The 25581-nt window shown below is 36.1% G+C and overlaps 1 protein-coding gene across 3 annotated transcripts in view; it reads left to right on the plus strand.

Annotated features, from left to right (window-relative positions):
* The first annotated feature begins 21713 nt into the window (after nt 1–21713).
* LOC145663645 (uncharacterized) overlaps nt 21714–25581 on the plus strand; it is a 52971-nt gene continuing 49103 nt past the window's right edge. For all 3 annotated transcript variants that reach the window (XR_014127207.1, XR_014127206.1, XM_081729751.1), the window contains exon 1: nt 21714–23171. Coding sequence is in view for 1 of the 3 variants with exons in the window: in XM_081729751.1 (XP_081585877.1) it covers nt 23159–23171 (13 nt within the window). In the remaining 2 variants the exon portion in view is untranslated. The remainder of the gene's footprint in view (nt 23172–25581) is intronic.

The following is a 25581-nucleotide window of genomic DNA, read 5'->3' on the forward strand; positions in this document are numbered from 1 at the left end:
TCAAAGAAGAACTGTGACTTTCAAGCGATGAAGTTATTGATGCAATTTTTTAAAAATATATTACCAGGGTTTGCAAAGCGCTGGCCAGAAACTGTATGCCAAGTTTGAAGGAGCAAGATCAGGTAAATATCCTGCATATGGAAGAACTTCAAAATCCAGGTTGAAGATTATTTCTTTCTTAACAAAGTGACATGTGGACGAGCGTTGTCATGCAACAGTGTGACCTCCTGCGTTTCTTGGCCACTAGAAGATCGTTTCTCCTCGATGTTTTCGTTCAGACGGAGCAATTGAATTTTGTTGCGTTCGATCTTGATGGTTTCAGCAACTCGTAACAGAGCACACCCTTCATGTCCCACGAGATCCATAACAAAATCATTTTCTCATGCAAATTTTCTTTAACTTTCATCTTTTGGCTACCAATTCGACAATTCAACGAGATAAGGCCGATTTTTAGAAGAAAACCTATATTTCATAGTTATTTTTAAATGTTCATAGCTCAGGTCCTAATTGGTCTAGACATAAGAAAGAAGAGGTAAGATACCAAGAATAGAACAAGGACGTAGAAAATGTATGATTTACATACATTTATACACATTCAGAGGACAAGAGATGCGAAGGTAAATGATCTGCAAGTATGGTTCTTATTTTGTTCTATCCATAGGTACATTATAACTTGGCTATCACTGCAGGGTGGATTTTAGGAAGTACAGAATCCAATTGGGATTAATTGTGCGGAGCTCCACATTCCCAACCAACTTTCACCAAAGGTCTACAGGCTCTCTCTGTAGTAAAATGGAAAACAATCAAAATGTACTCTTAAAAAGTACATGTGAGTTAATAAATAAAACAGATGTAAGACATATTTTAATATAAAATTGCATTATATATATATATATATATATATATATATATATATATATATATATATATATATATATACCAACAAGTAGGCTTAACTGACAATTTGTAAATCATCTCTTAAAAGTACATTGTCACAATACCTTTTTTATAGCAACTGTGAAATGATTAATTAATTGAGGAAAATATTTACTTATCAGAAAAAAGAATGAAAATTTAAGCGCAGTTAGAAACAAATTATATTTTTTAAACTTCTAAAAATTAACATTCATAACATTAAATGAGTAATTACTGTTTATTTCTATTAAATTTATTTCTCTTGCTTTTTTTATCTGCGAAGTTTTAGAATTTAGTCTAACAGGTAAATTCAAATTCCTGGTAATTTCAGATTCGATGGACAAAATTACCACACTAATCAAATGTTCTTGCTCAATTGATGATTTCAACTGTTTTGATCAGTTTCAACTTGGGAAAACTTCTTTCTCCGAATACCACAGTGACTGAAATTGTCAACAAAAACGTATATTGCGATACATTTTTTTGTATGTATTTGACAACCAAGAGTAGATTACATCTTAGCCCGGGGTCCGATTCAAAACACTTGGTCCAATCGACTTAAATCCGGCCCTGTATCACTGTGTTATGTTACATGGGTAAATGTTGATACCTAAAGGATACCTCCAGAACAACTATTAAGAATCGGTAAACGTGTAAATTTTAACGTAGAAAATTTCCTCCAAAATATTTAGTCCATGTTCATTCGTAGTAAACTTGGGGTCCTCTTTTTTTTTATCAATATTTTAGTTTAGACCATCCTTCCAAGAAAAGGGATCGTCTACGAATCTGAAAGAGTAATAAATCAAGGAAATAATTAAAAGTAAATATTCAAAATAAAAAAAAAATACTGGCACTAAACATTTAATTAAATACTTCAATCACACGAATTTTAATAAATATAATGTCAACCGAATAACATAAAACAAACTTTTAAAAGTTCAATAAAAACTAAATAAATACCATTTTTCAGTGCTTGTAGCAACACCCCATAGGAATATTATTATTGTTGTATTTACATTACATTATTTAATGGTTTTCATTCCATTTCCTCCATACCAACGATATAACTACCTATAGGCCTATATTATAATTATTTTATGACGTTAATTTTGATACTTCTAATTTATGCATTATTCAGTAAGTTTTACCATCAATTGTCCACCGAAGAGCTGGATAAATTGGTTACTACTACTAATTTATCCATTTGCGCAAATTTCATAGAATATTATTATTATTATTATTATTATTATTATTATTATTATTATTATTATTATTAACAAGGTTAAGTATAAATTCAAGACTTATGATTCGTTGATTGAAACAATCTTTCACGACAATAGTTAAGTATAATGTTCAACTATTGAAGCGAGCGTAGTAAGTTTCTACTGTTAGATTCAACCGACATTTCTTTGTCTGTTGTACGATAAACCTCGTGAAATTCATTCGATTATAATGAAACTTCCTCCAACTTTGAGAAGTAAATTTATTGTTTAGGGATGCAATCCAACAATAAGATGTAAATTCGGACAATTCAACCTTATATTGCAACGTTGCACTTATACATACAATACAATGTTTCAGCAAAAAATACGTAAAAATTATTCGATTTTGACAAAACACAATCCATACTTTCTTTAGAATATTCTGATCATCCTCATTGCATACTGATAAAATCGTCCATGGATACGTGAACAAAAGAGGTTCACTTTCCCACACTTATCAGTTTCTTTGTTGAAGGTCAGTGTAAAGATACCTCAACTGCAAATAGAGGCCAACACGTTCTCTTATCTTTATTTCTCATGGATCAACAATGACTAACTAACTCTATAGTCTATGGAACCCGGAGGTTCAATGCCGCGTTCACAGAAGCTCTCCACTGACTTCTATCCTTAGCCAACTGCATCCAGTTTCTACTTTGTATTCCTATTTCTGCGAGATCCATCTTAATATTGTCCTCCTATCTGCGCCTAGGTCTTCCTAATGGTCGTTTTCTGGTTGATCTTCCAGTCAAGACTTTGAAAGTGTTTCTACTTTCTTCCATTCTAGCTACATGACCTGCCCACCTAAACCTCTAGACTTGATAACCCTAACGATGTTTGGTAAACCGTATAAATTATGTAGTTCCTCGTTATGAAGTTTCCGCCATTTCCCATTCCCGTTCCTCATGGATCCGAATATTCGCCTCAAGATCTTGTTTTCTATGTTCTCCCCTCAGAGTAAGCTTCCATGTTTTGCAACCATACAGAACAACAGGCATGATTATATATTATATATTTTACAGGCGTTTTATATATTTTAAGCTTCAAATTCTTCGACAGAGTTCGCGACGACTAGAGATTTTGAACTGAATAATATCACGAATTCCCTGCTTTTAATCGACATTTAATTTCTTCGAGAATATAATTTTCGTCCGTTAATATTGATCCTAGATATTTCAAACTATCCACTTCATCAAAAGTATTATTTAATATTTTATCGCATCCATAATTTGCCGTATTATGATCCTGACGCACTTCCATGTATTTAGTTTTCTCTGCATTTACTTCTAAACCCATGTCCCTGCAAGCGTTTAATAAGACCTCTGCATTTCTTTCTATTATCCTACTATCATCCCCTATTAAATTTACATCATCAACCGGTAAACACCGCTCAACTCTAGGCCCTGGTTGCTATCTTTGATTTTCCTTATAGCCTATTCCAGGACAAAGTTGAATAATAATTGCGACAACGCATCTCCTTGTTTCAGGACATTCTTGACGTGAAAGCTCGTGGACAAAAATTTTCCTACCGGTCTTTACTTTGGGATTCATTTAAACATACCTTAATTAATCCAATTAAGTTTTTCGGTATTCCAAATTCTGTAAGGGCGTTGTACAATGTTTCTCTCCTAGCCGAGTTGTACGCTTTCTAAAATCAATAAATAGTTGATGTACCGGAGTTTTGAATTTCCACTTCTTTTCGAGTATTTGGTGAATTGTAAATATTTGGTCGATAGTTGATCGATTTCGTCCAAAATTGCACTGATAATCTCCAATAATTTCATTTGCGTATGGGGCCAATCTTGCTAATAGAATGTTTGAGAGGATTTTATAGGATGTTGACAGAAGAGAAATGCCTCGATGATTATTAGTCAGTTTTGTTGCTTTGTTTTTCTTTGTGAATTGGAACAATGATTAATTCTTTCCACTCTTGTGGCAATTCTTCCTTGTTCCAGATAAGGAGAATGTGTTTGTGTATCTTGTTCCACAATTTTTCGGATCCAGCTAAAATTAATTCAGCCGGAATTTTCTCTACATCCGGAGATTTGTTTCTTTAATTTATTTATAGCGTTTTCTACTTCTATTCGGTTGGGTTCTGAAATATACGGTTCTGCGGTGTGTATCTCCCTTTCTCCACAAATAGAGCCTATTAGTTTTTGGCTGCGTGTTAAGCAAATCGTAATATTAAAAAAACTTTCTATCTATTTATGAAGCTATCTGTATCCGTGAGAACTGTTTCGTCAGCTTTCTTTAATATATACAATAGCCCTTCTTAAATTCATTGATCCCCTTGCACATGTCTCGAATGTTTTTGTTTTCGCTAATGTCTTCAAGTTCCTTAATTTTAGCTTTCAAAAAATCGCGTTTCTTTGTTCTAAAAATTTTGGAAGCTTCCCGCCTGATGTCTTCGAACTTTTGTATAGTTATTTCATTCGGATTTTGTAGCCAACGTAATTTTGCATGTTTTCTCCTCTCTGCTAGTTTAATGCATTCCCGGCCGAACCATGGTTTGTTCCTATGTATTTCCGCGTGTCCCAATTTTTCTTTTGCTGAAATTTTAATGCTAACTCTAATTTCAATCCAAGTATCATCAACACTGGTGCACTCCGAATCTTCTAAAGCCAAGAATCTATTTGAAACTTCAATTGACAATAATTCTATTCAAGAAATGAAAAGTTGAAACCTCATTAAAAAGAAAAGATATGAAATGAAATCTTTCAATATAATGTCCTACAGTTATGTCCTTTAGGCTAAGGGAAACGTATGATTAAAGCAAGTGAATGATAATGGAAGAATTGGTGGAATGAGAAAATAGGAGGAAATAAGAGTACACCGAGATAACTCACGGACACGATGTTGCCCACCAAAAATTTGCTTAGCCGGAGATCGAACCAGAGACTCCCACACACGAGTGAGCCACCGTACCCTCCACTGAAGATATTGAATCAATTAGTAAAAGACATTGAATCAATCATCGAAGAAGAATAATCCGTGTCCCTTTTTAATATTATTCTGTTTCTTTGAATGTTGAAAATATTTTCATTTACAACCCGAAAACATGTTTCCAATAATAAATATATCTCAACAATGATGGAAATACAATAACAAAAGAATGCACGGATTAAAGCAGGGGCGTCATTTGGGGATAGGAAGGGGTGCCCCTTAGTTTGAGAAACACAGGCTTTTTAGTAGAATATATACAAATATATATTATTTTTTTTAAAAAAAGCGTGAAATTCTAACGTCGGTAGACAATCTTGTCCCCTCCTTGCAAAATCCGAAATGACGTTACTGGATGATTCAAGGTTGATTATTGAATGAATTTGCTTATATTTGTGACGAAGTTTCAACATTCATATCTTCACATTGCCTGAATTATTAAGAGTACTTATTACTTCGTTACAAATACATTAGAAAGTTAGAAGAGATGTGCTGCCATCTATTGACAATACTGATATGTTTTCTACTCAACTTTCCTCACTGTTATTCGATTTGATGCATAAATTCGTCGTAGTGACTTCGCTCCCTGATAAGCGGCGCTGCTGGTAATAATAATAATTTTCTTTTTAACTTTCTTAGGAAAATTTCGGGAACTTTTACCATATTTATGGATCGTGACAAGCATGAATTGTGTCACTCAAAAGCCTGATTCAATCTAAAGACAATGATACATGAACTGTTAGTCTAAGGCAGGATTTCTCAACCTGGGAGTCGTGATCCCTAGTGGGGTCCCAAGAGGCTTTCATGGGGGGTCGCGAAGATAAGCAAAAGATATAAATATAATTAGAACCTAATATAGGAAAATTTTAAAACTATTTTGAATTTTTTCTGATAGGCATATTTTTATTTTTATATATACTGTTAAGAACAACAAAAAATAGGTTTACTAAATATTTTCAACAGGTGCAAAGTTGTTTAAAAATCAAATTAAATGAAAGAAGTACGATATGAAACTAATGAAAACTGCATATTCAAATATTACAAAAATACAAATGCCTGCATATAATAAAATACAAAAAACTTGCATATTGAAATACACCCTCCATTCCGAAAGAAACCGAACTTTTGAAAACAAATAGTACCACTAGTGCCATCTGTTGTAATATTTTACCGGTAGATGGCGTAGTCCCTCATTGACAACTGGTATAAATGTCATGACATTTGGATGCACGGCAACAAAGTTATTGCGTTTCAACTATCAGTGTGTTGTGTACATCGGTCGGAAATCGGCCCGAATATCGCGAAATCGGCAGTTGGACTCTTTTGGACGATAATGCACCATCACATCGTTCGCGACTTGTAACTGAATTTTTGGTCAAAAATCACATTATTCGGTTGCATCATCCGCCCTATTCACCAGATCTCGCTCCGTGCGATTTCTATCTGTTCCCGAAACTGCATTTGGCGATGAAAGGAAAGTGGCACGCATCGATTGATGCCATTGAGAAGGCGACGACCGCCGTCCTAAAGACCATTCCAATAAAGGACATGGAGAAGTCGTTTGACAACTTGTTGGAGCGTGCAAATATGTGTATCGATGCAGAAGGGGAATACATTGATTAATAAAAATGATTTGTTCCAAAATGTACATTGCTTTTTTGTTTTTTTAAAACGTTCGGTTTCTTTTGGAATGGAGGGTGTACAATTAAACTTGAAAACACTAATCCGCAATAGCTGTGTTGCGTTTGTTGATAAATCAACAATGGACAAATTATTCTGTCGGCAATAAAAGGGATTGCTTTTGTTTAGAATCCTTTGTTGTTATTTGCAGAATTGTATATGTGTGAGCGAATAGTCTTTTTTCCAGCTAGTTGCCCACAATGAACTGGGGCGCGGTGGCTCAGTGGTAGAACATTCACCTCCCAGTGCTTGGGGTCCCTGATTCGATCCCAGCTCGCGCCGTGTGGACTTCGTGGTGGACCAACACCGTGTACGTGGGTTTTCTCGTGGTTTTCCCGTTTCCTCCCACTTTCTATATTCCACCATTTCACTCATTTCTTATTATCACCGTCTCGTTTAGCCTAACCGGCATAACCGTGGGACGTTAAACTTAAAGATTTCTTTTCATTTTCATTTCATTTTGGCCTCAAAGAAGGTATATTTTTGGTGTGGAGTTTTATTTGTTTCCTAAATTTTAAATCTAAACAAGTTGCTTTTATCAGTTTTTGTAATACTGAACACATACACAACAATGTACCAAATTCACAACAATATTAGGTAACTCAAGATGGCGGCCTCTCGAAAATTAAAATACTCAATAACTTTTTCAACAACTGTCCAAGTTTTTTTTAACAAAAATTAGAAATAATTTGCGTTTTTTAATCATATGAGCCAACATTTAGGGAGTTATGAAGTTTTAAAATTTTCAAACGGCCTCCATTTTGAAACAGTATGACGGATCGGATTTGATATTTGTAATATGAATGAACTAACCAAATTTGGTTTTAATGCATTCGCTTTTAGGGGAGTTACTATATCCATTATACACAAGAAATGGATTCTACTATTATAGATATAGATGGATATCCTTATTACAAACCAGAAATTATACGCGGGTTGCTGGCAAGAGGATGCGATAAAATGGGGGTCGTGATAGGAATTAGATTGAGAACCGCTGATCTAAGATAACCATACGACAGGGCGCAAAATTTCAAAGCCAGACGCACTCACCAATCCAAAAATGATGGTCGCCAGTATCTCTCACGTAAAAATCATGAGAGGTGCCTCGCTCTCCCTAGCCTTTGGTTTGAGAAAGAAAGAAATTATATCAGGGCATAAAATTTCAAAACCAGACAACTAGATTCAGGATAATCAATATTTTGAAGTGGACAATTCATATACGTGTTAAAGAATATCGTACCTTAAGACTTCATGTTTGTGTAACGCTCTCTCTCTCTGTACTGAATTACCAGTTGTCGACCGCAGTTTTCGGAACAAAGTCCTTAAGTGAAGGACCATTGGTGGAAATTGTCAACAAATCTGCACAAAATGTGACAATTGGAAGCTAATTTGGGAATCTCGTAATGAAGTTTTCACTGTAAATCTTTTTCAGTGTCTGATTGAGCGTCAGTAAACAAAACAGAAGTTTATATTCTGCCCACTGTGCTAAAACAAGGTCCACTTTTTCACTGTATACATCTGGTTGCAAGTATTTAAAAAACAGTTCTATTTCTTCCACACCAAATTCAAGGAATTTCAAGACCACATTTGATGTCCGTTGTGAAGACTTACTCAGGAACAATTATTTTCGTGCGGAACAGACATTACGCAGGCCTGTGCGTTTAGGCAAAAACCATTGCTAATAACCACTGGTCGCCAGCTCTAAATTTCTAGTCGCCAATGGCGACCTGGCTACTGAAAATTTTGCGCCCTGCTGCACTACGATCTCAGGAGAACCACTTTTATCTTCAACTTCCTGATTGAAAGTCTGCAGTTTCCTAAGGAAATCCATGGTTTTAAAAGGATAAAATATTTTTTATGCAAGCAAAACTTAATGAATCGAGAAGTACCGTTCATAGAAGGGAGAAGAGGCTACGACTTTTACAATTTTGAAAAGTCTTGTTATTCCGTAACCTGGAGAAGATGTCTGTCAACTATCTTACACATATTTTACATTGAATTCCATTATATATTTATTTAAGATAATTTTATTTTTTAAAAATATTATCGACTGCAGGTGATGGAGATACATGTACTTCGGCTGCTAAGTTAAACTGTAGATCTATCGCTCCTAAAAAAAGGGTGTTAAACTACAGCAACATCCTAGAAACAAAATTAATTCATAACCATATCCGTGCTTACAATTTGAAGTTCTCAGTTAAAAAATAATAATAATAGGAATAAAGGAGCACGTTGAGAACAACGTGATACTAAATATTACATAAAATGTTGTGAATGTTATGAAGCGTCCTTTTGTGTCCTGTGTTATATATAGGCCTACTACTTTGTATTGCTATTACTTTAATTATCATTACGTTACACCCATATTACTTTATGTTAACTACAATGCCATTCTTATTATACTGTGTTTGTTGTATTTATGAGTCAAGGTTGCTGGTTGAAATTCTGCTGTTTTTCTCTTCACAATTCATCTTTTAATAGGAGGATTAAGGCGAACATATTCCTGACTTATATACAGGGTAGCCCAAAACTAGGTATACGATACCGTACTGATCATTTCTTATTGTTATCCATCAGGTAGACTTATGTGTTTGTTCTTTAGTGTTTGTTCTTAATTTGTTTTTACTTATATCTTAAGCTCGGAAGAGTTGAAGCAACTAAACTCATAAACTTGAATGTTATACTTGATCAGTGCAGGGGTATATACCTACTTTTCGGCCACCCTGTATATAGTTTTCTTTAAATTCGGCGGAGAAGGGGGAAAGAGAGGTGGAAATTATTACCTTAATATGCCCATATCTCGGAACCTCTGAATGTTAGAGGCATGAAATATGGTATTTAGAGTTTTCATCTTAAATAATTAAAGACGTATCCCGTTAATAGTTCGTATATCAGCAAGGGCGCCCATGTTGTAGTTTCCATGGTGGGGCAAGTATAAGCGACATTTCAAATATAGTTTCAAATTTTGCTTTAACTAATGTAAAAATTCTATTCGGTTTTCGATATTCTCAAGTATAATTTCCTCTTAGGGGGGGCGAGCGCCCCACCTTCCCCCCTAATGAGCGCCCTTGTACCAGTGTCTTTAGAATGAATTAAGCTTTCAAGTTACACAATTCATGCGTGTCACAACCATAAATACAGTAAAATTTCCCGGAATTTTCCAGACAAAGTTAAAAAGGAAATTATTAATACCAACAGCGCCGTCCATCAGGGTGCGAAGTTACTACGGCAAATGTTGAGGAGGCTTTGGGGACCCCGTAAAAAAAAATATATATATATAGGTCTATATATATATATATATATAGGTCTATATATATATATATATATATATATATATATATATATATATATATATATATATATATAATTCGTGATTTTTTCCATTTAAATTTCCAACCGAATTATTCTGGGAGCTCATGAAAGCTATGGGTGGCACCGCTACCAGGTCACCAGGTTTAGGTATGTGCACGACAGATATCCCCAAAAATACCATGTCTTGAAGGCTACACAATTTATAGATATTTCAAACCATATCTAACAAAAGTATTCAGTTGGAGCCCAATTGTGTTATTACGGTGGATGATTTTGTGAAAGGACTTTTCTTAAATGTTATTTATGCGGAAATGTAGGATTTTCAACGAAACATTGTTAACTTAATATGAAGAAAATGTCCTCAGTCTCTTCTGAGAAAATCGTCAAAAAAATCTCAAGAATAAAAATCCATCTGGAATATTTTTAAAAAAGTCATTTACACTATATTATAGAATTGTTAATGAAACATTGATTTATGAAAAAATAACAAAATCGGTTTTGAGGAAATCGGATTATTTTTAATTTCATCTTCCAATAAATTAGCCTTATTTTGGGGGGTGGGGAAATTCGAAAACTCCTCGTGGAGAATCTTATAAAGTCCTTAAGTCTAAAATATGGTTTGGGTACATCCAAGTATGACCTCTATACGAGTAGGTATACATCGCAACCAGTGGATGGAGAAATATGCAAATATAGCTTACATAGTATGTGTTGCCATAAAATGTGTAAATCCGTGAAATGTCGAAATTAAAATTTCAGAATCACTATACTTTCTTCTCTTCTATAACCACTCGAAAGTTTTGTCTTTTTTTAGAAAAAGAAGACCAAGTAGGCATCTTTGTGAATCACTCTATTTTAAAACTATTTCATGTGTCTTCTGAACTCGCAAGAGTTGATTTCACACCGTACTAGTGATAAGATTTATCTCTTTTTATAACATTGTCCCATACACATCAGCATTACGTGAAAGTGACACTCGCGTAATTCTAAAAATCGACTGCATTACTTGGAAAAATTCCGACTACGAGGTGAAAAACGGAGATTCACCCACTGAAAACTAATGCCTATGTCTTCTGCTCTACGACGATAGTTGTATTGTGATCTATTCATCTGTACAGAACTGTCTAAGCTTATGGACACATATAGAAGACCATATTTTGTCCACCTTTCTAGTAGTCTCTCTCTCTCTCTCTCTCTCTCTCTCTCTCTCTTTCTCAAAATGGCATTTTGTCGTTCTTTCCTTCTTTTCCAGACATTCCTTTTATAGAACTCTCTTTTGGAATTGTGCCCTTTTCTCACATTTTCTTTCTTTACTTTGTTCTTCGGGCAATGTTATTGAAGCGAAGAACGGAAAACAATTTTGGAAAATGCTTCATGTTTATTGAACCGTTCAGCAGATATGTGCCAGCAGCCCAAAAGTGCCGTTAGGGAGACTCATTCGGAAGATCTTTCCAGAGACGGTTTCAACAAGAAGTCAACGGAAATAGGGGAGAGAAGTGTTGCAGAGGGGAGAAGTGCTGAATGTGCTGAAATATCAGGAGAAAAAACTTGAAAAAAGAAAATTGTAAAAAAAAAAAAAACGGGAAAATGTAAGAGAAAATTTAGAATGAAAAAATATATCTTTATTCACAAAAATAGAGACTAGTTTGCTCTTGCATAGGTATTAGCATCAGCGTCTGTACTTCGCACGAGGACAATAAAACCCACAGAAAATATTCAATAAATATAGACATTTCTGGTTTTAGGATACTTGTTGACAAAAGTTCAATTTCACTGGAGTTGCGTTAATCCATACCATCATCTGTAAATAACTTTCCAGAACGTCAGGACAGAATCTACTCTGTTTTGTCACACCCATAAGCAGTTAATTCATCCTAATTCATACAAAACGTTAATAATAATAATAATAATAATAATAATAATAATAATAATAATAATAATAATAATAATAATAATAATAATAATCAGGGGTGCCCACAAGGGGGGGCTATGACGCAAACTGCGTCATTGAAATATTGGGGGGTTAAAAATCTATATAAATATGTTTGAGGGGGTGTAAAAATTAATCGAAAAGTTTTTTTTTCATGGAAGAACACCTACGGATAGACAATTGAAGGGGGTGCGTCATGGACATGAGGGGGGTTGGGCACCACTGTAATAATAATAATAATAATAATAATAATAATAATAATAATAATAATAATAATAATAATAATAATAATAATAATAATAATGTCCATTCCCATCGCACCCATCTCTCGAAATTCACTTTTTCAGAGGCGCTTTCTAAATGAATTTTTTGTCCAAGTTAAGTTAATTTGAATCGCTTTCTTTTACCCGATATCCGAAGATTATCTTCTTTGTCCGGAGACTGTTACTCAAAACTTTCCCAAAAAATGTCCAAAAGTCGCCCAAAAATGTCTCTTATGTCACCTCTTTGCATTAGATATTCACAATAACACTGTCCATGGCTTTGGTTTGGATATTGAACAAAAGGAATACTGACAAAAGCTTCAACAAACACTATATTTTAAACTATAATGTGTTACAATTTCTTATATCTACCATATCCTTCATCAGACACTATATAAACACATAGAACATAACTGAATATATATATATATATATATATATATATATAGTCATCCTTATGAAAAAGTCTAAATTCGATTGGCTGAAGCTAAATTCTATTAATTATTCTGAAGCAATTAGCTAAATTCTATTGTTAATCATACTTGTTCGCACAGATTGCTGCAACTTCAAGATGGCGTGGCGTTTGAACTAGCCATTTTCAACCTTCGATTTCCTATCTCAAAATACGTATATTCTCTCTTCTATCATCTGTATAAATTTGACCGAAGAGGTTATGGACATCCTGTATATATAAATCCCATGTTAAATTTTATGAATGTTTGCTAAACGTTTCAAAGGAACATAGAAAAACAGTGGAAAACCTTATTCTCCTGCTCACTCTTTTGAATGGAATTTCTCCGTTTTCAAGTGTGGATCACTTTTATTAACCAAACTTCAAATCCAAACTTTTGTCCCCTTCAAAATCTTTTTTAAAACTCTTTTTGTGTTGTGTGTGTGTGTGTGTGTATCTACTCCGTCTACCCATGTTTTCGTCCGGTAGAAGAATCTCCAGAACTACCGTAGTCGATGGACCACCATCAAGCTCAATCAAGACGCAGAGAGTCGAAAATTAGGAGTTAATTTCGTTGAAGATGATGGTATTCAATCCGGGACTGGTAAAAATCAACGATTTCCGGTTTGAACGTTGATCACTTATAAAGCAAAAACTATAATAGATAACGATAAGTGGTTTCCTGCAATCGATTAAACGACAAAAAAAACTACCCTTACACTCTATTTTTAATCTATACTGAAACCGGAAGTGATAGAAATCCACTACAACTTCCGGTTTTAATTTTCGATCTACATAGAGCAAAAACAATAAGAGAACAAAATTTTTAAAAATCTAATTTAGCGTTCTAAGAATACCAATATCATGTTCCTTCTTAATCCGTATTTAAACAGGAGGTGGCAAAAATCATCTGTTTGGTTTTAACTAGGGATGGGCAAAACCGGTTTTATAAAAATCGAAAACCAGTTTCTAGAAAAACCGAAATCCGAAAAACCGACATTTTGGTTTTCTCCAAAAACCGGTTTGTTTTTCACCGAAACCGGTTTCGATTTTCTTAAAAACCGGTTCGGTTATAACCGAAACTGGTTTCGCTGAAAACTTTTGGAAAACACATAAAACTATTTCTGTTGAAACGGAATCGGTTTACGGAGAACAACGAAACACTATTCTGATCAGAAATAGAACAAATTTTGGAAGAAACCGAAAGCGGATACGGTGAAAAACCAAACCGGTTTTGGAGAAAACCGATAACCGGTTTCGGTGAAAACCGAACCGGGTTTTAGGAAAGCCGAAACCGGTTTCTGAAGAAAAACGAAACCGTTTTTGAAAAGTTTCAAAAACCGGTTTTGGTTTTCCAAAACCGGAAATTGTAGAAACCTACTACTGTCTCCGGATTCAAAGTTAACTAAGAAAATATCACACTTACAAAACCAAACTCCTTCACGTGGTGTGCACGTGACGCTGCTACTTGTTTTTATTTTATATTTTTCATTTTTATTTATTGTTTATATTGAGTATATACCAGTATAATTACATTTTTAGAATAATATTAATTAAAATTTATTTTATATTATTTTATTAACAGAAAAATTAGTATTCTTTTAAATAATTAAAAGCTATCAAGATTTTTTTATAATAGAGTCTAATGTATCTATATAATCTATTAGAAATTCCATGCTCTTTACGTTATCAAATTGAATAATTTATATTTGTTTGAATTTCTGAACTATAGCAATTGACACGCAATTCATTTGAATTTATTTTGTTTTATTTATTTTCAGATACTTATCAACTTAATGGAAAATAGAATTGAAAACATGCCAACTCTCTGGTTTGGCAACGATCAGGCGGCGACTGCAGCACCGAGATCTTGGTGTTGTTGTATTAGTGCAAACTTCGTACTGCATGAGGAGTGATAGAACGTCAGCGTGCAGTGAACTGAGCACGTAATGATTGTGTAAATAGGGAGACCTCTCTGATTTTAAAACGGAGTAAATTGTTAGCACTCGGTTATATGATACAGAGTGACAAAAGTGGCAAGTGTGTAAAAAGTGTCGCGAGGGACAGTGTCCAAGGTGATGACAGCATAAAGAACTCACTGTAAAATTCCATCGGCAAAGAGGAATAGTGGTAGAAGGAAAATTCTCAGTGATAGGTTCCGCCGAGGGTTAAAAACGGATTGTCACTCAATACCGCCGTGCGATTGCGGTGTATGTGACAGTAACTCAAGGAGTACTTCCTATAGTATGTGTCGACTATCACAGTACGCCATGAGTTACATGACATGGACATAAGGGGTCGAATTGCATGGGTAAAACCGATTATAAGGTTTCATAACGTTTTAGTACAATTCTAATGGAGCTATGAAAATGCAACATGGACCGCTGATGACTAGGAACGTGTAATAAAGTTGTATGAGTTACGTTCACTTTACTTTAAATCACAGGTCATTTTTTTGTGTGTGGTGTGCTGTTTATATTTTTTTATATTATGTTCTCTTTATAGGTCAGGTTTTGTATCAACAGAGCGCATTGGTATACAACCTTTCCCCTCATACCAATTTCGTCTATCAAAACAAAACTTGGCACACTCATTTCTTATCCCCCATAGTTTTTTTCGAGATACATTTGGATTACGTGCTTTTACTCGGATTCACTCCAGAGGGGACCAAAATTGATGGGAGGGATTTCTGGAGGAAATTTTCCAGACATTCTCCCAATTTTTCCTGTTCAAGTACATTTTTCACTGTGAGTCTACCATTTTCTTTATACCAACAGGTTAGTGTATCCCACGGACTTACCCCTTGTCAATGGCACTTTTTTTTATTTTCTTTTGCATGAACATATCTTTGTTATGTTTATCGAATGGACTAGGTTTGATTCGGATGTCCGGATCACACGTTCATGTCCGTTCTTTGTTAGTATCCGCAGAATTTCAAGATTTAGTAAACGTCAGAAAAAATGTTCAAAGCCCGCTTTTACCCACTTAGGGGTACACAATAGCAAAACCACTGTCACATTTGCAATTTAGGGTTTATGGAGAACACTGCAAAAAAAAATTAAGTTCCCGTGTTCAACAAGCTTTGGAGATCTGTTAATCCTTTGGATATCCAAAGGAGGTACAAATGTACCCCATGCATATGTTTTACTGTATATTTTATGTCACAGACACCAGACGTTGACTAGCGTTCTTTACATTGTGGGCCGGACTGTAAGGAAACTTATTTCCTCAATAACAACTATGTCGTAAGATGATCTGCTTACGTATGTGGCTAAAACTACACTTGGAGTATATTTGTATCTCCCTTGTGTATCTAATATTAGAGCCTATTGCAATATTGCATTCATATTGCAATTTTGCAACCTTTCCTGCCACAAGAATGTTACGAAATTAAGACAATTCTGTAGCGTATAAACAAATTTCCGTTTCGCTAACGTAACCTACCTAAACTTACCCTAAAGTAACCTACACTAATAAAACCAACATAACCTAACAAACACAACCATACATAAACTAACATACCAATATTATCGATGCCACAAATAAGGGTTTCTAATTGAAAAGAAAATATTGGGGTACACCTTTACCCCTGCTGGGTATCAGAAGGTTAAACGAAAAGAAACGATTCAATCCCCTCCTTTCTCTTCATTGCCGAGAATATTTGTAAAAGCTCCTTTGTTTCACTGTTGATCCAGTGTCGTGAGACAATTGACCATCAGAAACTCAGAAACAATGGAAATGGAATTAATCCTATGTGCTGACCACACATCACCTTGTACCCCTGCGTGAGGTGTAAAGCAAGGAAGATTTTAGGTTTTTATACATTTCCTATACCGTTAGTTCTCTTTCATATTTTTTTTCGTTAATTAATCCAAATAAAATAAATAGGTAAATACGGTATTCCATTTCTGCATTCAGTTATATTTTAATATGAACGTTACATGTTCATTTGAGTTTTAATAAGTTCACTAAAGCGAAACGCAGGTGTACTATATGTATAGGAGAAATGGGCTTGTCATGACTCACTCCACTACCAATTTGTGATTCCCCCGCAGACTGAACGACTGAGTGACTGCCTCATCAAAACTGGTGTTGTGACATGAGATCAAACACAGGCTACACACATTTGCGTGTGATTATTAAAGAAAAGAAGAAAACAGAAACAGAAGCGAAATAAATAAAAGAAAAAAATATAACGAGTGCACATTTAATAGTCGAAACGGGAGCATTTTGCGGGTTTTTATCTTCTTTTTTCCATCTCTTTATAACGATTATCATTTGTCATTTCCCCGTGAGCGAATATTCATCACATTTTTATGTACATGCTACGTAGCAAATATGCTCTTTTACTCTTCTTCATATGCTCCTATTCTGTATTCCGAATGAAAGATTGTGACATGCATGCTGTAAGTTGATGGTGTTCAGGTGCTTAATGTCACTTTATATATGACCGTGCGACGACCATTACCCATTTAACTGGAAACTCGAGAAATGAGACGTGTATCAGGTTTTTTTTTTTTCTTTCTTCAGAAAAGTTAGTTTGTATAGATAAACAAAACAGCTTGCACACACGCAGATCACAATATATCGTTTTGACTGTTAATATTTAGTCCCATAAAATTTAATCACACAGATAAAGCAGAAAGTCTCTCAACAGTGAACAACAAAGTCTAGTACAGGGAGGGGGGACACGCTGATATTATTATTTACTTTATTATATGTACTGAATATAAAACAGTTATATTCCGTAAATGTGAATGGGAACTACTTCCACCGGGAATCAAGCCCAAGATCATTTCACATTACAGGAAAATGTGTTAAGTTTCTAGTCTCTCAAGAATAGAACTAGATGTTTACACAGATCTGTTCAAGATTCGAGCGTAGACCGGACACGTAATTGAGGTATGACATCATCTATCGCAATCAGAACAAAAGCACTTTAAAAAAAAAAAAAAAAGTTTTGTTTCTCATGAAATATCTCGGTTATGAAGGATAGAACGTACTATTATTAACGTGAACACCAAACTAATGTTTTTAAAATTCGAATAATTCATTATTCGAACATTCGGGTTCTTAAACTATTCATTATTCTAATATTCGGATTCTTACAATATTCACTTTTCGAATAGTAGATTCTTAGAAAATTAACTAATCGAATATTCGTGTTCTTAGAATATGCCACGCAAATACTTGCATACAATATTTGGGTAGACAACTACCATTAACGGCAACGCAAGCCAGATTCCGGATTTTTTCCGAAATCCAGAAAGTGGAATTTCCGATTCCGGAAAGTTTTTGGCATCCCTAGTACGAACCTTTGTTGCATTGCTTACAGTACTGACCCTCGGTTCGGGTTTCCTGTCCTCTAGTTAGTATACGGCCTGGCCTAAACTGATAATCATATCAAGATGAAGGACTCATGTTGGTTACTTGCTTTGATTAAACTATCAAAGTCGAAACTTGTCTACAGGAAAGCGGACGCGTGCTGAAATACATCTATCAATATTTGAAGTGATTTGTAAATGTTGAAAAATGAAAATGAAATGAAATCTTTGAGTTTTACGTCCCACGGTTATGCCGGTTAGGCTAAAGGAGACGGTGATGATGAGAGATGAGTGAAATGGTGGAATGAAGAAAGTGGGAGGAAACGGGAGAACCCCGAGAAAACCCACGAGCACGGTGTTTGTCCACCACAAAGTTCACTTGGCGGGGGCTGGGATCGAACCCGGGACCCCAAGCACCAGAGGTGAACGCTCTACCACTGAGCCACCGCGCCCCCCATGTAAATGTTGAAAGATATACGAACGCTTTAGTGTTCAATACATCATGGTTTAGAAAAGTAAAACTAAAAGCACGTAACTAAAGTTTAAAAAATCTTGTTAATGCAACTATTTACGTGTGTATTATTTGTATGAATGCACTTGTATAATATTAACAGAAATACAGTGATCCCTTCAGTAACATTATATGAGATGTTACATTTCTTGCAAGAAGAAGTAAAAATGTAAGGTTTTCAAAAAGAAAAGAAACAAATTGAGGATTGTAATATTAGTAGTACGGGCCCTGGCCATAGGTCTCGTAGGAATGGTACGTCTGACAGCTCTTCTCTCCGGATCCGGAAAATACAATCAAAAACAAGTAAAAAAAAAAAAAAAAAAAACGGGTGACATTCTGAATTCCGAGCAGATTTTTTCTATGACGTCATCAATATGACCGCCAACGAATTTCGACTTACCAAGTTTAAAATTTAATAACCTTCTTACTGTTCAAAATAAAAGCTTCGTTCTTCTTGTATTTATCAGAGAATATATTAGGCTTTTATTGTAATTATAGAAATTTGCCTTCTATTGCCGCCATTTTAAATATGGCCGCTCAAACTAGAGAGAGGACAATTTTCACTTTTTTTTTGTTTGTTTGTTTGTTTGTTTAATTTTATGGCAAATAACGTTGAAACGGCTATGTTTAAGGAAAAACATCCTGCAAGAAAAGTTATGGAGCATTGCAACAGCTTTTAAACGCGACCAGAATCATTGATGTATTTCAATTATTAACAGAGATATTCAATTTTATGTTAAGTGTAAAATTTTCTTCAGTAAGTTCGAGGCATTAAAATTGTATCCATAGATGTCGGCGTCGTGAACTTTCGGTGCCAGATCTGAAAATACCGAGAAGTAAGGTTTCTGGAAATATTTAGAAATAGATTTGCTTTGGAAACGAGAAGTAAGGTTGAATTGGTTAGGTTGAGGATAGCTTTAAAAGACTAATGGGGCGTTTACACTTAGTCGATTTAGTCGCACGACTAAATCGACTCGCTGCATTTGCCACTAAATCGAAGAAACTAGGCCGAATCAGATTGATGCATGTGTTCAATTATTTCAACCACAGAAAATAGAACGTCTTTTAATTCAGTTGCCAGTCGATTAGTCGCCTTCGATCAACAAGCGATTAAGTTGAAGTCCCGTTTACACGGTCGATTAAGTTGAAAGTGACGTCAATTCAACTGAATCGAACGCAAATCGACTAAGTGTAAACCCCCCATAAGCCGCAAAACTCGAAAATCAAAATTAGGTTGGATTAGAGATGCTTAAAATACTAATCATTTCAAATCTCTTTAAATGCCTTTTCACCTTAGTTACCTTAGATTTTCGGCTGTAATTCCTTAAAATATACACTGGGTTCCCAAACATAACGCACCCATAACTTATTCAGTAGTCTGACATAACTATCATTATTTTCTGTAAAATAACGCGATATTGAGCATAAAATAATCACTTAACATTCCTTCAGGTGTATATTAATATTATTGCTACTGGAGTTAGGAATTTCTTTTGATGTTTACAAAGTACTATTTCCACTTTCTGGATGATGGCCAGATGTGCAATTTATGTTTAATTATTATTTATTCAGTTACTATATATATATATATATATATATATATATATATATATATATATATATATATAGGGTTGATTAATTCGTGTGTCAAAGTGGTATGAGGTAAAGCCATGCATTTGGTGTAACTTTAGACGAAGGACATAAGTTTTGTTTCGTTATAGAAGCATGCCACTTGTACTAAAGATTTAAGAGATATAGGTTGAAAGGTCAAATTTTGATTATTTTTTTCTTATGGGACTGCAATGGTAAATTCTGAAAGAGCCTAAAAAAACATAAATCGAAGTGTTAACAAAGAGAAAGCTGTATGGTATGATTCTATGTCGCAAGCCGACCAAATATGCGTCAATCAAGTGTCAAGGTCAGAGGTCACGGTCAGATCAAGGTCACAGGTCATTTTGAGAACCCATTTGAATTCACTGAAAACAACGCAATGTCCGTACCTCATCATGTCAAATGGGTTCTCAAGGTGACCTGTGACCTAGATCTGACCGTGACCTATGATCATGACACTTGATTGACGCATATTTGGTCGGCTTGCGACATAGAATCATACCATACAGCTTTTCTTTGTTATCACTTCGATTTACGTTTTTTCAGGCTCTTTCAGAATTTAAAATTGCAGTCCCATAAGAAAAAAATCGAAATTTGACCTTTCACCCTATATCTCTTAAATCTTTAGTACAAGTGGCATGCTTCTATGACGAAACAAAACTTATGTCCTTTGTCTAAAGTTACACCAAATTGCACGGCTTTACCTCATACCACTTTTGCACAGTGAACAAATGAAATTGACACACGAATTAATCAACCCTCTGTGTATATATATACCAATAATTCTAATTATATTTTTCTTAGTTTCAGGCTATATGAAATATTGAACTTGTAAGGACCAGAAACATCCTGTACCATGGCATCGAAAGCCTATTCATCTCAATCATTAGTTGGAATTATATTGGCAGCAGGAAGAATGAAAGATCATGAGACTAGTATCCATTTTGACATTAACAAATGTATTATCTGTCCACAAGCTATGAAAGGAAAGACATGTACACCTTGTCTCAAAAAGGTTGAGCGCATTCTTTATTGGTATTTTGAGGCAATAATTTTCTAAGTCCAGCTTCGGGTATCTTCGGGAAAAAGTAAGCCAGATTCGAACCTCCAAGCCAGCCTTTGCAATCGGGAAAAAGTTTGCAGATGTGTTTTTCTTCTTTCAAATATAATAAGACGTGTTACCAAGTGTTTAAAAAAGCAACATTGATTGAAATACTTAATGATACAATATTTCGGAACTTTTTTTTTTCAATGTCAGCACATGCTTGTTAATCATTTAGCTCTCCATACGTAATGGAACATTTAAATACGTTAAAGAATCTTTTCATATGTAAAAGAATGCTCAAAGTTAAGAAATAGAACATAATTATCGCCTGAGTACTAAAATAAAAGTCAAAGTAGAACAGAAACAGAGTTTGTAATGGATATGAATGTCATAATTATCTTGAGATCCGTTATACATCGCTAGAAGCTTGTGTTCATTCGTGCTCGTGCTTTCGAGCAGTTCAGATCGCAAAGCCTGCTGGGAGCATACTTCATACGATTGTCACCCATTGGTAGTGTGGTGAACTGAGTGGCATCTTGTTTTGCCTATTTAGGCTCGTACGTTTAATATTTGTGGTGATTCCAATTTCTGTGTCTAGAGACTTTGAGCGTCATGTCTTATAAGAAAGAATTACAATACAAATTCATGTTCGATAAGCGTTATCGAAGTTCTCGACCTAATTCCAGTCAAGTGTACCAATGGCTGTTGGAGAAGTTTCCTCGCCTGTTTGACCAGATTTGTGCTCTTCAACTTCATGAAGAAACTTTTAGTATTTATATTAAGTTTAAATCAATCAAAGATTATGACCAGTTTGCCTCGACAGTGCCTGAGACTGTGAACTTTACTCACATGGACGGAAACGTAAGTACCGTAAGGATTTTACCCGCCGAGGACCCTGTGAAATTGGTGAGAGTTTATGATTTTCCATTGGAAGCTCCAGTACAATTATTGGAAGAACATTTTCGTGCCTATGGATTGGTAAGGCGAGTAGAACGACAGTATTGGGCGGCACCGTTTCCTACAGGCATTGACAGTGGTGTGCGGGTCATACATATTGAGCTAACTAAGCATATTCCCTCTAGATTGATCGTCCAAGGTTACAAAGTGAATGTTTCATATGAAGGTCAGCCAATTACTTGTTTTTTTTGCCAGAGCACGTCGCATACCGTCTCTAATTGTCATTTGAAGAAGAAAAATAGTACTATGGGGGGGAAACCGACCCCGCCGCCAGTGGTAATGACTGAATTGGGGAAGGTATGGCGATCTAATCCACTTCCGGCTTCTTCCGTTCATGTAAGTGACGAACCAAGTTTATCTAAGACTGGGTTTGCAAAGGATAACAGTGTTCCCGATGAGTCTCAGTTTCCTGCTTTACCAACGAGTTCCGTCGCGCCTTTACCATTGCCAACCATGTCGTCAGTTTTGGAGGAGAAAAAAATCTTGGTGTCTGAGCAACAGCCCTCCGAGTCGTCTCTGGTCTCTACGATACATTCGGAGAATCTCAAGAATGTAGATGTGCCCATGTGTCCAAGTGACCCCCTCCCCCCCTCGCAGGGTCTTGATCCTCTTAGCAATTCCGTTATCTCACCCAGTGCTACGATGATTGCCGTTGATCCGGCTTCCCAACAAAAACGCCGAAGGGTATCTAGATCGACTACAAAAAAGAAAGAACAGACAGCTGTTGTTGGTGCTTCTCAAGGTACAATACAGTCCAAGTCACGTGATCACAGCCTCAAAAGCCGTGCTACCTCCGATTCCGAGATATAGCGTGCCTGCATTGTGTGTTTTTTCTTCTTTTTTGCGCCTTCAGTTCACGAGTGTTTTTTAGTTGCATTGAGCTGTGTGTTTCGCACGGTGAAGCTTTCTTTTTCCAGTTTTTATGTGTTATACATTTCTTGTCTACTGCAGTGTCTTTTTATGGGAGATACAAGTAAGTTTTTGTTTGTATTGCTGTTAGTGTTTTTGTGTGGAAGTATGGCGCAGATCAATGCTTTTACTTTAATTACACTCAATATTAATAGAATTAGTTCTGCACAGAACTTAGCGTTATTACAACAATTTATTGAACGGAATCGTGCAGACGTTTATTGTTTAACTGAAGTAACTTTTCATACAGTTGACTTTCTCTCTGACTATAATACTATAGTGAATTCCGAAAAAACCACTGGTGTCGCGATGTTAGTACGAAAGGGTCTACATTATGATAGGGTTATGCTATCTCCGGATGGGAGAGCCATCCGTTGCTATATTAACGGTATATGTATTATTTGTTTATATGCCCCTAGTGGTTTTCTTAAAACACGAGAGAGGGAAGATTTTTTTTCCAGTGTCATTCCATCGTTATTACCTCCCGGTCTTACTTATTGTTTATTTGCCGGCGATTATAATGCGGTGATCGACGCCCGTGATTCGCTCACGCCATCACCTCCCTGTCATGCCTTAGTTGAGTTGGTGAGAGTTCTACAGCTCCATGACGCTCTTCTAGCATCTCACTCTAAGCATGCAATGACGTTCACCTGTACTACGACACGCAGTCGCTTAGATAGGATTTACGTCGATGCTCGCTTAGGTAAGGCTGTCCTCGCTGTCCATACACGGCCTGTATCGTTCACAAATCATGCAGCTGTATTAGTTCATTTTAAGCTGCCTTTTTTTCTTCCGGCGGGAAGGGGTCGTTCCTTCTGGAAAATCAACAACGAAGTGCTATTAAGAGAAGACACTGTTGAAGAGTTTACCGAGCGTTTTAAGTACTGGCGTAAAATGCAACGTTATTTTCCAACGGAGGTTGCGTGGTGGACTACTTATTGTAAACCCAAATTCCGTAGTTTCTTTCAATGGAGAGGGAAATTGTCCCAACAGCACGATCGTCAGCTATATGAGTTTTATTATAGGGCACTATGTGACCTCTGGGCTGCACAGCCTTCCCTACTTAATCTGGCTTGTATTAACGATATTAAACGTAGAATGCGTCAAATCGATACTCGAGTATCGTTGCAGGCGTATTTTTCAGACGATCTATATCATTGTTTTCCGGAAGAATCGTCTTCCTTGTATCATGTAGATCGCCTTTTTCGACAGCGACGAGCTACATGTATTGAATCGTTAGTATTGGCCAACGGCGATACCATTTCCGACCCTTTACAGATCTTACAAGAATTTACGCAACACTTTATAGCCTTCACGAGCGCATCGCATTCGGATCTTCTTTTTGCTCCTGAGTTTCTATCAGCAATTCCCCAGCGGCTGCCTGCAGAAGATTGTCAGGCTCTATTGCGCCCAATTACGGCTGACGACATCTTGGCGGTTCTCAATAAGTCTAAGGGACGTAGTTCTCCCGGCATAGATGGCTTGAGTGTATCTTTTTACCGTCATTACTGGCCTATTCTTCGTGGTACCCTTGTGACACTTTTTAATTCCTGGTTGTCTAATGTGCCCTTTCATTCTAATACTGCGGTTGTCGCACTTATACCCAAATCGTCCAAGGCGAAGGTTGTGGCTGATTACCGCCCTATCTCTTTATTGCCAGTTGATTTGAAATTGTTTACTAAAGTTCTTACAGCCCGATTACGACCCATCATACAGAAACTTATCAGTCCGTATCAAGCAGCCCTGCACGAATCGAATAACATTCAATTCACCCTTCGTACTCTTCGAGACCTCTTTGCATACTTTCAGTCTCGCGGTGTCCCAGCCGGAGCGTTAGCAGTAGACCTAGAGAAGGCTTATGATAGTGTCGATCATAATTTCCTTCGTCTAACCCTCGACGCTTGGGGTTTTCCCGCAGCTTTCTGTCAAGTAATTTCGAATTTATACACCACCGCCACGTTTCGTCTCCAAATTAATGGACATCTATCTGACCTCATTCCCTTAAAACGAGGATTGCGTCAGGGCTGTAGTTTAAGCTCTATTTTGTTTTCTTTAGTTATAGACCCTCTTCTCCATCGTTTGGCGCTAATGTCTCCCCCAGGCCCTACCCTCTTTACTTGTCAAAACATCTATTGTTTCGCTGATGATTTGACTATCACAGGGGTTGACGCAGTTGCTCTCCAGGGTGTCTTTCTGGTTCTCAAACGATTCTCGCGTTGCTCTGGTCTTCAGTTTAATGAAAAGAAAACTCAAGTGTTACAATTTCACGGCTTTCAGTTACCCTCTCCTACCCCAGGTACGCAGCCTATACCGCATGTGACATCCTTAACTATTTTAGGCATTCCATTCACGTCCCTTCCCACTCCCCATTATGACGAAGTTTGGCAACCTCTCCTTCAGCAAATTCGAGGGTTGTTCTTCACCCTCCGATTTCGTCGACTTCATTTATGGCATCGCATTCAGTTTATCAATAT

The sequence above is a fragment of the Thermobia domestica genome, chromosome 11, assembly GCF_964235325.1.
Source record: "Thermobia domestica chromosome 11, izTheDome1.hap1.1, whole genome shotgun sequence".
Lineage (NCBI taxonomy): Eukaryota > Metazoa > Arthropoda > Insecta > Zygentoma > Lepismatidae > Thermobia > Thermobia domestica.